Raw genomic sequence first — 13,861 nt, forward strand, 5'->3', positions numbered from 1 at the left:
AGCACTGCTCATCAGGCATGCTGTGGTGGCGTCCCACATACAAAATAGAAGAAGGTTGGCATGGATGTTAGCTCAGGAACAATCCTCTTCAAGCAAAAAGAGGAAGATTGGCAACAGATGTAAGCTCAGTGCCAATCTTCCTCACCAAAAAAAAAACAAGTAAAGGCCAAAAAACAAACATAGATGGGTCTGGGCCACCTGTCCCCAGAGTTTCTGATTCTGTAAATCGTGGATGGGACCCTAGACTTTGCATTTCTATCCAATTCCCAATGATGCTGAGGCTGCATGTTGGGGGACCATAGGTTGAGGAGGCCTGATTCAGAGCTTCCTCTTGCTGCTGCTCTGCAGACCCTCATTGCTTTGCATCTTTTTTCCTGTCCCTGTCTTAGAGTTCAAGGCCATGACTGTGCATAATCTGTGGAAAAAGTAAGGCAGTGTAGCAATTAGTGGCATCAAGTATAGAGTCTGAAAGAATCATTAACATGGGGCCATCGACTTGCGTCTCATTGTGTTTACTTTCTGAATAAAGGCATTTACCACCTGGGGAATCAGAAGAAATCTGTCACGCAGCACAAAGCGTAAATCAATAATAATTTAAACTGTGGATCTAGAAAGCCGGAATCCTAGTCATGGTGTGCATCAGTTACGATAGGAGCAAATCATAGGTAGTAGAATTCCTTTAAGTTTTTAGGCGCAGAATCATTTTATTACTATCGGTTACCCCCAGTACATCATCTCTCATCACCTTGTTTCTGAGGGGAAGGTGTTTGTAAAATTGTTCTTTCGAGCTTCGCTAGGAATTTGTTCTCACAGATCATTTATCCCACAGAGCTTTATATTACCAAGAAGTTATGTTAGGCATGGCAGTGACCTGTGGGCGGCCGCGAAGCTTACACACGCGGTTTTAGAGGAGTGAGGGCTTGCTCCTGCCCCGGGCTTGTTAGAGCCCGTATCCTGGCGTGGGGGCTGTTTTTGCAGAGAAATAACAAATGGTGGGAGGCATAGAAATGAGAGGACATTAAAAGTGTAGAGCAGTAGTGTCCAGTAAAACTTGATGAAAACTGCAGTGATGAAAATGTTCCCTTTATACGTTGACCAATACGGTAGCTACTAGCCACGTGTGGCTACTGAGGACTTAAAATGTGGCTGGTGCCATTGAGGAACTGAATTTTCAATTGCATTGTTTTAATTCATTTAAGTAGCTCCATGTGGCTAGTGGCTACCGCTTTGGGCAGTGGAGTCTGGAGAGTCGCGTGGGTGCTGTGGTCCGTCTAGGCTGGAGGCAGGTTAGGGGAGCAGGGGAGGGAAGCGCAGACGGGGTCAGGTTGAGGAAGGCCTTCCGTGTCAGGCCGAGTGGATAGTTTTCTCTGGGCATGGGACGGCATTGAAGACTTTTGAACAGAGAAGAGGGTGTTTTGGGGAGAACATTCTTAGTGGTTCAACACAAGACAAAGCGTGAGAGGAGGCGTCTGGAGTAGAAAGACAGCCTGGGAAGTGTTAGGATCATACAGTCATGTGCCTGAGGCCCTGGGTTTGGGGGTGCTGGGCACCCCAAGTGAACTTGCAAGCGTTGAGCCTGGATGCCTAGGAGGATGGTGGGGCCCTTTGTAGGTGCGTGTGGGTCTGAGAGGAGGGGAGGTAAGATTATAATAGCTTCTCTCCCAGTGGAATGCCTCCTGCCCATATGATGTTCTTAGCTGGTTTATATTGCCCATGGTTTACTAAGAGAATTCCATCTGCAGACATTTTTTCCAGTCAGTTTTGCTTCTGGCTCCATCTGCTGCCTTCAGCTCTTGCTTGCTGTCTTACCCGCCTGCCGCCATCTTATTGCTTCCCCTGTGGTTCCTGGGCCCCTCTGATCCTTGCTGCTTGATCCTACAAATGGGAACCCCCAACCAAACCACTGTCTGCCCAGCAAGGCTGCGGTTTTCAGAAGGACCGAGGCCCTGTCCTGTGCCATCTGGATTCCTCTACTGAGCCTAACACGGAGTCTGACATGTCTATTTACTGAATAAAAGAAAAGGAAGGACATGGAACATTTCACTACCACCTGCCCAGTGCATGTTGGTCTCCCTCACACTGGGCCGTTGCTGCTGGAGTCTTCCAGAATGCCTCTCAGTGCCCTGTTGCCCCTGCCTGCAGTTACACCATGGCTTAATTAACCATTCATCCCCTTGGGGCCTGGGTTATATTCTTCAGCCTCTTAGCAATCTTCAGTGGTTCCTCACTTCCACTGGGGAAAGCCAAGTGTTTACTTCATTTAATCATTAACTAATATGTCAGTGTCAGGTACTGTTTGTGTTGATAGAGACACAGCAGTGAGCAGAACACAATCTTGGTTCTTGTGAGCCAGCATTCTACAGAGGAGATAGGATAAATCAGTATATGATATGGTTGAGGGTGGTCAGTGCCGAGGGGAGAAGGAGAGCTGGGGAGGAGTGAACAGTGATGGTGGGGAGTGGTGCCAGTTTAGATGATGGTAGGAGGCTGCTCTGGTCACGTGACAGGTGAGTGGAGGTCTGAGTGAAGTGAGGGAGTGAGCCATGCATGGATCTAGAAGAGTGATAACAGCAGGTACAAAGGCCCTGAGGTAGGCGTGTACTTCATGTGTTCAAGGAACAGAAGGTGGCTGGTGAGATATGAGGAGGGTGAACAGGGGGAGAGACTGTGGTGGGAAGGAAGGTAGGAGAAGTAATGGGGCAAGATTGTATAGGGCCTCATAGGCCACAGTAAGGACTCTGAGATTTATTCTGAATGAAGTGGGGAGGGTTGTGAGCACAGGAGTTAGATGATCTCCTTTATGATTTAAGATGCCTTCTGACTCCTATGAGGAGACATAGACTCCAGAGGAGGACGGGGGCAGGCGGGACTGACTGGGGAGCTGTCACAGTAATTAGTGAGAGGGGACGGTGGCTTGGGCCATGATGGTGAGGGTCGTGAGAAGCCTTCAGACTCTGGATGTAATTTGCAGGGTTTGCTGATGGATGTGATGTGGGTAGAGCGTGAGCAGCAGTGTGGAGTCAGGCACAGTACCAGGGCTTTTGGCTGCATGACGGGAAGAATGAAGTTGTTGACTGAGATGAGGAGGAGCACATTTTGGAGGTGCGAATCGAAAGGTCTGTTTTGGACGTATTAAGTTTGGTACGACTAGTAGTGTGTTAGTTTCCTATTGCTGCTGTAACAAATTATCACAACTTCCTTGTTTCCAACAGCGCAGATTTATTATATTATCGTTGCGTAGGTCAGAAGTCCAACATGGGTCCCCCTGGGCTAAAATCAAGGTGTCTGCAGGGCTGTGTTCCCTTCTAGAAGCTCTGGGGGGAATCTGTTGCCTTGCCTTTTCCAGCTTCTAGAGGCTGCCCACTTTCTTTGGCTTATGGCTCCCTTCCTCCGTCTTCAAAGCCAGCAGCGTTGCATCTCTCTGATCCTATTTACACAGGCACATCTCCTTCTGACCACAGCCAGGAAAGGGTCTCTAATTTTAGGGATTCATGTGATTATATTAGATCCATCTGGATAGTCCAGAATACTCTCCCCATCTCAAGGCCCTTAATCATGTCTGGGAACCCTCTTTTGTCATGTAAGGTAACATTCACAGGTTCCAGGTTCAGCACTTGGATGTCTCTGCGAATCTGCTATTCTGCCTACCACAGGTGGCTCACGGGCTAATGGCGAATAGGCAGTTGGATACACACAGCTGGAGTTCAGGGGAGAAGGCTGACCTTGAGATGGAGATTTAGAAGTCCCCAGTGTCTAAGTGGCTTAAAGCCATGGCATCAGATGGGTGGCCCAAGGGAGTGAGTCAAGTCTTAGGGTCAAGCCACATTCCGTCTGGCCTCAGCCACACTTCCCTGACTGTCGAGTCACTCCTTCCGTTGGACCGTCCCCTCCTTCCTGTGGCTGCCCTGCACGCTGCTCTCTGGTGAGACTCAGCCCAGAGTCTGTCTCTGTGTAAGTCTCGGATCACCCAGGCCACAACCTTCCTTCTGACCTTGTTGTTTGACTTTGCATCGAGGGTGCCTTTATTTTTAATTCTTTTGATAGCAGCTTTATCAAGATATAGTTCACATGCTGTACAATTCAGCCATATAAGTGTACCATTTAGTGGGTTTTAGCATATTCACAAATACATGCCACCATCATCATCATGGTCAATTTTAGAACATTTTCCTCACTTCAGGAAGAAACCCCGTGCTCTTTAGCTATCACCGTCTACCCCACTCACCCCCCAGCCCCTGCAAGCACTAGTCTATTTTCTGTCTCTATAGATTTGCCTGTTCTGAATGTCTTTTATAGGTGGCATCATATGATATGTGGTCTTTTGTGACTTGCTGTCCTTTTAATTTTAAATCTGGATTTTGTTCTTGGAAACTCAACTTTTCCCCATTTTTCTTTAGTCTTATTCATTCCTTTAAAAAAAATTTTATTGAGCACCTAGTATAAAAACCATCCTTTGTGTTGGGATTCTAGAAATGAAAAGCTGATTAGACAGGATTCCTGTCATCAGGGAGTTCTGATTAGGGTAAGCTGACAGCTGCATGGTCACCGTTCTCTGCTCCTGAGCTCCTGGCTGGCATGACTAATTGATCACAGTGTTCTTTCTCCCAGATTCTGGAGGTGGCTTCTAAGTCCATATCAACCCAGGGCTCCAAGTAGCCAGCCCAAATAGTCAGTGTTCCTCCACAGAAAGACGTTTCACATTCCTGCTCCATCAGGAAAGCAGGGGTGCAGTTGCATAAGTACAATTCGATAAGTGCCAAATTGGGCTCATCCAAGTGCTTAGGGCTTCCTGTTAGGCTGGAGGCACCACCTCTGCCCCCGTGGAACGTGGCTGAACAAAGTCTCGAGTGGTGAGTTGGAACTTACCGGTTCTACAAAGGACTAAGAGTAAGGAGGATCTGGGCGCTCCTCCTCAAGCAGATCCCAGCTTGTTGAATGCAGAGACCATGTCTCCAGCATCCTTCTAGCTTCAGTATCTAACGTGGTGCCTTGCTAACCGTGGGCATTTGAGGCGGCTGGGGTGACAGTATCTCTTTCAGGCCTAGTGCCCGCTTACCATTCAGCCCAGTCTAACGAGGGTCTTTTATGTCTTAAACCATTGCTTTTCTTCTTAGCAGAGGCCAGGAAGGCTAGAATGGGTCTCAAAGGTGTTTCTTTCCTCCCTTTTCTGGGCCCTCTAGATAACTGGTATAGCCATGGATGGCAGGCCCATGGCACCTGTCACTCCAGACCGCAGCTGGTATTCTGGGGCCAGTTGATGGCACATGCTTTCTGAGTCACTGCCCTTTCTGCTTTGTGTTTCTCTCGTCTGGTTCCTAGATCTGCATGTGACCCTTGGCTGAGATGTTTTTTGAGTTTTCTCTGAATCCCTTCCTGGTGCAGCCGCAGATTCGGGAAGTCATGCTACCTTGTGGTCAGGACCATGGACTATTTGGGGGGTCTAGACCTCGGCAGCACCAGAGCCCTCAGTGTCCCCATTCTGGGGAGCACCTAGGAAGCATCATACAACTTGCAGAGGGATGCTGCTGGAGAGGAGGGGTACAGCACAAGGAGGAGGACGTGGGTGCTTTAATCAACGTGTCCATGGGTACCGCCACGTACCCACCGTGAAAACCGCAGGCCCCACGAGAGCAATGGCTGGTGCCTAAGCATTTCCTCTGCGTCCAGCACTGGGCTCAGTGCTTTCTGTACTTTGTCTTCCTTAGGCCTCTCTGCGGTCCTCTGAGGGTGTGGGTGGTCCAACCTCCATTTCACAGATGAGGAGACTGAGCCTGACAGGTGGAAGGTAGTGGATTCAGGAGGTGCACCCAGGACTCTCTCTGCAGCTAAAGCCCAGAGCTCTCCCTTTATCCTTCGCTGCTCCCGAAGCTGTGGTGACTGCATTCTGTGTTTTAGTGGCCTATTTCTTTTCCTTCCTGTGACTGTTAGCCTGATGCTACCGAGCTTCCTGTGAGTTTGGAAATGTGACCTGTGCTGCTTGTGCAACACCAGAATTAGGGCTGTGGTGGCCCGTGCTGCTCAACCCCATATCGCTTCCCTTTCAGGAAGCCTCGCTGAACCCCTGGCAAGGCTATTAATTCGCTGCTGGATTTGGTTTGAAAGTGCTAGACTTGCTCATTGAGATAATGTCGTAAAAGCACCTGACACTGCTGCGCTTGCTCGGCCCTTAGACCCTCCCCGTCCTGTTTGTGCCCCTCCCTTCGTCCTGGGGGCAGGCTGATGCTAAAGGAACGGCAGAGTGTGGTTCGTGGCCCCTCATTCCTGCACGCTGTAGCCAGATATCTTCGCTGCATGCTTCAAAAGCCGCCCCTGCAAAATCATTGCCGCCTCCTTCATTTGCTGCTGCTTTTTCCTTTCTCTTTTCAGTACTTTCTTTAGGTTTTCTTTGCTCCTTCTCAATTCCTTTCTTTCTCACTTTCATTGAAACAAGCAGACATGTGGAAATAAGAAAAGGACTGCTGCCCTTTCCTGTGAATGCTTCCCTCAGATGTTTTTAAAGGAGCACCTGTTGAATCCTCTTGGCATAACTGTTCCTGATGTCTTGGCTGATGACGAATGCTCCCCCCTCTCCCCTCCCCAGAAGTGACTGTCTTCTACCTTTCAGGGTGTGTTTTATTTAAAATTAACCTTTCTGCAGGTCGGCCCCTTTGCTCAGGAAGAGCATCTGTCCTTCCAGTCTGTGAGAGCCAAGTGTGGTAAATGTGTGTGTATGTGTGGTTAGAGCAAGAAAGCCAGCGCATCCACTGGGAGGCGGCAGAAGGATTGTGATGTCAGTGGCAACCAACTCAGCATCTCCAAGATGGCAGCTGGGACCAGCCTGCTGTGTGGACATGCTTGCGCTTGAACCTGTCAAGGATAAGAGCCAACTTCTCCATCAGGTTCTCCCCCACAGTGGCCGCATTGTACCTACCTCCAAATGGCAAGATAAGGTCCCCTAAACACGGTGGTGGCCTTCAAGGCATGGTGGCTCCTCATCGAGGCTAGTACATGTGACGAGCTTTCAGCAGCCGCCCTGCATCAGGGCCGAGGAGCGTCAGCTGTACAACACACTGTCCGAAGACATGTGTCCGACGTCAAGCTCTTTGGCATGACTTCTGACCCAAGGGGAGCGTCCAGCCATTCAACTGAGAGACTCTCCACTCGGCAAAGATGTCTTCTTTTTGGGGAATTAGAGACAGGCACAAAAGCGACTCTTCTGGAGGAAAAAATCCTGCCTGTGCTAAGTCTGGGAAGGACAGTAGGTCATTAGGAGCGCCACTTTACATTCTTATGACAAAACGCTGTGTGTGTGTCCTCAGGGGAAATAAGTTTTCCAAGCATGTGAGAGTGAGTGTTCTGCACTTGATAGTCATGTGATATAAGGTTCTTATTGGGGAATGAGGGACAAAAATGCCAAGTGCAATTTGCTGGACTGCTGGCCGTCTTGGTACACCCGAGGCCGTGCTGATGTTACTGACTTGTGTACCGAGTTGAATCTTGGAATGCACCTATGCGAATTATCTGACCTTGGGCTGTTAGATGGGGCTTCTTAGGAGATAAAATATTGCTAATGTGAGAAGATGCACTATGAGGATTAAGTAATGATTAGGATAATTTGGTTAAATAAGCTGTAAATATTGAAATGAAAAAAGTAGCCGGAGGTGGAAGGGACTAACTCCTTGGTTTTATGAAGTCCATAAATGTCGTCAACAACAGTAACACCGTTATCATTAGAACTGAAAAAAATTGGTTCAGTTGTTGGTCCCTGGGCACTTGTACCTCTCAGATGCTCAGACCCCCTACTCTGTCTTCCAGTATCCGCTGCCTTTCTTTATTTGTCCCTTTCATCTCCCATTTACCTACTTTTTCATGCTCTCTGGCCCCCTAACCTCTATTCATGTCTCAACTTTACACACCAGTTTTTCTAAAACCTTTCATTCTCTGGCAAACCAACTTGTCTTGAGTCTTATTCCCTTGTGAGCAAGAGGGTCCTTGCCCTGGTTGCCTTTACTGCATGTTATTGCATGCTCTGTGTAGCTGTGGCCTTGAGAAGTAGGTTACGTAGGAGGAGACAGTTCCCGGTTACTCCTGTGCCCTGTTGCTGGATGGCGTGGCGTTCTTCTCCTTTGAGGAAATCTGAGGGTGGTGCTTCTGGCCTTCTCCCTTACTCGCCTCTCCGTGACCCTCAGAATAGCAGAGGTTCTTTCTGACGTGGCTGGGTTTCCTCATTTTCCTGTAAAGACGTTCTCTGGGCAATGTTGAGTTCTTGTCGTTCCACACCCAGGCTCTTCTGTGTTGCTCAGTCTGCCCGGGGCCTCCGAGCCGAGGCCGCAGGGTGCGCGGACAGTTGCCCGGCTTTAAGAATGATGGAGCTGCAGTGTGCTCTCTGCTGGGAGAGAGTTTTTTGTGGGTTTTTTTTTGTTTTTTTTAAGGATTGGCACCTGGGCTAACAACTGTTGCCAATCTTTTTTTTTTTTCCTGCTTTATTTCCCAACCCCCCCCCCGGCCCCCAACATAGTTGTATATCTTAGTTGCAGGTCCTTCTAGTTGTGAGATGTGGGACGCCACCTCAACGTGGCCTGACAAGCAGTGCCATGTCCGCGCCCAGGATCTGAACCCTGGGTTGCCGCAGCGGAGCCCACGAACTTAACCACTCGGCCACGGAGCCGGCCCCTGGGAGAGAGTTTGATGTGCATTCTTTAGCTGGCTTTACTTTCTGTCCTTGGTCATATAAGTTTTCTGGATAGTTGGAGAACGCTTGAACTCAGTGGGTTATATTTTTCTTTTAAAGATACTGTCTGCTTAAGAATGCCTATTCCAGGATGCTTATTTACATGGGCAAAAGATGGCTGTAGGAGCCCACTTTTTTTGATTGTTGCTAGAGTAGACCCCTGACACCTGCATGTCTGTGATTTAAGGGCTCCAGCATGGAAGAGCTCCCTGTCCAACAGTAAAAAGGCTTCTTTAAAGGTTGGGTAATGCAGCCTCTTAGGCCTCTCTCATAATGCCTCTGATCTCAGGGTGTGGCCCTTTAAGACAAGGCACTAGCTTATTAGGTATTTACATTAGAGGGGAAATTAGATCAAGCTGCTTGTACTGGCCTCTGCTCTCTGAGAGCTAGGTCTTAGATAAGGAAGGGGAGATCACTGTGAAGAAAGAGGGTAGGATGTACGCTGTCTGAGGAACGGAGATAGGAGTGAGGCACTGGGAAGGGGGTGGGTTGGGGGCGTGGGGTAGAATGAGGCCTGCAGCAGGGAGATGAATGGGTTCTGAGGAGAAATATCTGTTTCATGGTTTTTCCTGGAACTGACCCAAACTGTAGTTAAATTCCATGTGTGTATTGAATAAAATAGATTGGAATTCCAGTTTTGCTTGGAATTTGCATTTGTGTTAAAGAATGAAGGTTTTTGTTAAAAAGAAGACATGAAACCAAAGTTCGGTGTTTCCCCTGCACTGGTGTCCCCTTGAGAAGACTGTTGAACCCACGTAATCCTAACCCGAGGCACTATTTTGCTCCTGGCTTTGGCCCTTAGCCATAGTGTCATGGACGCGCTGCTCCCTACTAGGGAAGAAGGTGTTCACCTACTAGAGGGGGAAGGCAGGGGCCCATCTGCGGATGCTGTGACTGTCTCTGATTAGACCACTTCCCACCCTGAGCCCAGCTCTCTTACGTGACCTCAGACCCTTTGGGCCTTGGGAGGCCTGAGGTCAGCCCAGGGGCACTGCCCTTCTAAGAATCCAAGGAAAGCATGGACTCTCTCTCTAGAAAAATGCCCAGACACACAATTTTTATATAAAATGTCCAGGGTTGTAGTGGATGTCTTGAGTGTCACTGGGGCCCAGATTAAGAACCCTTGTTCTGGGGCACAGTCACTCCTTAGCCACCAAGGAGTGTCCCTAAACCCCAGCCTGCCATGTAGCTTTTTCCTGTCCATCAAATTCACTTGTCCTTCCCCCCATTTGCTAATGGACATGAGTCACTGGATTTTCACAGCACTGTATGCCCTGAGGTGCTCATGTGGTAGAAATATTGAGTCATAATTATTGTTTTTATTAAAAACCTCATTTTTCCAAAGCCTACTTCTCTTTAAAACATATTCTAATTCCATTTTATCTTCAACTTTCCTTGCATTTTTATGGCTGGGCTGGCTCATTTGCAAAGATCTCTGGGGGACGGGAAGATCTGAAGATTCTTCTTGCTTAATTCTTATGAACTTTCTCAGTGTTATAAAACCATTGCTTATTTTCAGTTTTCTTCTGAGACAGAGAAACGCTGTTCTGCCGCTTTTGATCACCTCGAGACAGTTGTCACTGCTTTACAAGCAGAAATCCAGAGGGATTTGTGGGTGTGGGCATGCAGGGGTACCCAGAAGAGAAGCAGAACTTTATGAGAGGGAGGGTGAGAATGTGGAAGGGTACTTGGGCCTGATTATAGGAAATAGACTTAGATCCAGTGACAATTATTGATATTTTGGATTTTCCATCAGAGTAGCAGAGTCAACAGACGCTTGATCCAAAAATGGAAAGTTTTCTGCCTTTAAAACTCCATCAAAGGCTGGTTCTTCAAATCCTCCATTTCTTGTAGCAGTGGTGCTTTGTGGATGCCGACAGATTTGTATTTACATTGTCAACTGACCTGTTTCTGACTGAGTTGACCTGTTGCATACTCCCAAATCTCTATCCATGTGCCCCGTTCTGGACCCACAATAGAGGGTGGTCTCTCCTTTCTGCAAATGGACTGAGTTCAGTGTAGGTGCAATGGAGGGTGTCCTCTGAGACCTTCACTAACAACGTGATGAATGAAACCAGCTTTTTTTTTCCAACCCTGATTATTTACTTGAGATTGAGTAGGAGAATTTTTTGCAAATCATACAATAAGTAAAAGGACAAATTCTCAGAAGCTGTGGGAGACAGAAATATTGCTGGATCCTTTTTTATGCTTAGGGCATCGTTTGCTAAGGATCTGTGCCAATGAGGGGGCTGTGTTGGGCTCCCCATGGCTTTTCTTCCCTTGGCAGGACTTCAGAACCCTGAGGAGTTCTGGCCACCGGTCGCCTTGGGATGAGTCAACTTCTGGGACCTGTGCACCAGCCTTAATTCTCTGTGCTGGAGCCCCTGTCTCTGAGAGGCATCGTCAGACTCAGAGGAAATGTGATGTTGACTGAAGTGGGAAGAGCTGGAGAGGTTTGTGTGCACGTTAATGTGTGTGCTTCGTATCATGTGGCAGGATCTTGCAGAAGGCTTCCTGGCTCTGAAGTCTGGACAAGCTGGTTTTAATTTTCAAGTAAGGCAGACAGCAGGAGGAGGTGTGGTCCCAGGTGGTCTGTAAACACGTCACGTCGCACTGAGCGTGGCAGTGATTGGGAAGGATGGAGATTTCCCAGTGTGCTGGCTGGTGGGCCAATGGGAAATCACATTTTCAGAAGAAAGAATCGTTCTCTGCTTCATAAAGCTTATGGCAACCTCACTTGAGCTATGGACTGGTTTGCAGTCAGTACTTTGTGAGAACAACTAATTTCAAGCAGGAATAATTGCACTCAGGACGCAGCCCCCTTTCTTGTTGAGGTGTTTAAGGACTTTGCATGCCACGCCTGCCCCCTTGGGTGCATGATGGTGGCTTGATTTGCTCTTGTCCTTTTTCCTCTCAAAGGCCCTTCCTCCCCCAGCTGCCCCTGGGTTGTGGGGAAGTCTGCTAATACAATTACCGCCCACCAGGTCACCGCAGAGAAGCAACAACAGCAACACCTGTGCCATTGGAAGGGCTTGTGTCTGAGCTCTCTGCGTCGAGTGGCGTCTGATTGGAAATGCTCGCTCACAGTGAAATGAGACAGCCATCCACTTAACAACTTGCCTGAAATCCGGAGGAGTGGAAAGAAAGAAGGGAGAGCCAGGAGGGCGGGTGGGTAGGAAGGTGGCCCTGCTCTTCCTTGCTTTAGCCCTTCAGACTCGTGACCGCGGTGGCGTGGCTGCAGCAGGCGCTGTAACGCAGCAGATGGGGGCGTCAGGAGGAGAGGCAGAGTGGCCTCCAGGGCACTGACTGTAAGTGCCGGAGTCCAGTCCCCTCCTTCACCAACTACCCAGCATAGGAACAGGGCAGCCTAGAGCCGCCGTGCTTCCCTCTGTTAGTCTTCTCTGGAACAGCATGGAGCCAGGAGGCCTCAGTTATTTCAATGTATTTTACCAAAGCAACTTGCCAGTGACGTCAGATAACATACGTGACGATGAGACTAGAGAACCAGGCACACGCTGGAGGGAAACTCAACTCTGGCCTGAGGGACAGCCCCTTGGGCTTCCCTGGGGCCTCCCCAACTGTCTCTCCAGAAGTGGGGTTATTCAGAGGTGATTGAGAATCATTTGAAAAGTAAGTCTATGGCAAATGTCTAAAATGCCTACCCCTGGGGGGGACCACTGTATTTCCTCTCTGGAGCGTTGGTAAGGAATGGCCACCATGTGTATGTTAGGCCAGACAATTGCAACCACTCTGATCACTAAAATAACCTTTGCATATTGGAAGTGCCTTTAGATAAAATGGGGCGATTCTGTCTGATGAGGTTTATAAATCAGTTTTGGCATGGGCATTTGGGCAAGTCTGTGTCCTTTTATATTTAATACCTTTGAGCTCCTGCATTTCTGTATATGAAGTTCATGATGTCTGACCTGTCCTTAATAATTAGAAACAATTGCATAATGTTTTGTGCAAAGTGCTTTTGCTTACATGTAAACAAGCATCATAAGAACATGGCTAAGTGTGGAACGGTGGGATGGGGTTGCTTCATTCAACACAATTCTGAGGACATCTTGACATTGTAGCCAGAGTTGTTGGTTCTTGGGTGTTGGGAAGTTTTGTGCTCAGTCATCACCCTTGCATATTTTGTTTATTAATTTGCCTGTTTTCTATATAATTTGTAAAATTGGAATCAAGCAGTTGAATTAATAAACTTGCATCAAGGAAAGCAGGGTCTCTTGGCCAGCATGAATCTCAGCAGTGTTATAAAATTTCAGAGTTTTTTCCCTAATTTTCCATTTTTGTCTTCCTCCCTAAGTTATTGCCATCTTGGAGCCGTTTTTGTTTACACTTGCTGTAGTGATATTAATTGATGTGAGTAGAAATAGTCTCAGAGTAAATTTTCCCCAAAATAATTTCAGTCAGTCCCAGGGGTATCTTACTTTTACTTACAAACAGAACATTTTCCGTTAGACATAAAGTGTCCTGGGGTCTGCGAGTTAATAGGGGAATATTGTTTGGGAATAGTCAGGATTGAGGGGGCTTGTGTACTAGAGTTAGTTTCTTAAAGGGCAGGAAGCTTTCTTGTCAGGGAGAGTCCTTAGGCCGGAAGGTTCACTCATAGATGATGGGAAGACGAGAGGGCAGTGCAGTGGCTAAAGATGGCCTGTACCCCAAAAAAGGGTCATCTTCCACCCTCTGGCCAACAGGACTGGTCAATAGAGAAACTCTTCCTGGCAGGATCGGGCTCCTGTCATTGCTGTGCACATGGGTTCATATGCTGTGGTTCTAATTTCTGCTGGACCAGCTGGTGATTTTTACTGATGATCTTGTTTTAGCCAAACTTAGGCCCTGAATTGGTTTTGTCCGAAGATGAAAAAAGCGACACTGAAGATAAGGAAGAGACAGAATTGGGCGTCATGGAGGATCAGCGTAGTGTAATCCTTCATCTCATTTCACAGCTCAAACTTGGAATGGATTTGACCAAGGTAGGTGGGCATGTCCCGCTGGGTTGGTGGCCAGTTGTTTGGGTGCTGTCTCTGCCTCCAAGTCTTCCCTACTCGCATTCTTTTCACTGTGGGGAGACTGGGAAAGTGCGGTGAGGCCAAGGTCAGGATCGCAGTCAAGTGTGGCTATTCCAGGCATAATCTGAAAGGA

The 13,861-nt window shown here is 48.1% G+C and overlaps 1 protein-coding gene across 4 annotated transcripts in view; it reads left to right on the forward strand.

The window, feature by feature from the left end:
• Positions 1-13,861, forward strand: part of OSBPL10 (oxysterol binding protein like 10) — a 285,389-nt gene that overhangs the window by 236,792 nt on the left and 34,736 nt on the right. For 3 of the 4 annotated variants that reach the window (XM_023620803.2, XM_023620805.2, XM_070238068.1), the window contains exon 7: positions 13,543-13,692. The exons of the other annotated variant lie outside the window; for it this stretch is intronic. In XM_023620803.2, the coding sequence (XP_023476571.1) occupies positions 13,543-13,692 (150 nt within the window). The remainder of the gene's footprint in view (positions 1-13,542; positions 13,693-13,861) is intronic. 4 annotated transcript variants of the gene reach the window in all.

The sequence above is a fragment of the Equus caballus genome, chromosome 16 (assembly GCF_041296265.1).
Source record: "Equus caballus isolate H_3958 breed thoroughbred chromosome 16, TB-T2T, whole genome shotgun sequence".
Lineage (NCBI taxonomy): Eukaryota > Metazoa > Chordata > Mammalia > Perissodactyla > Equidae > Equus > Equus caballus.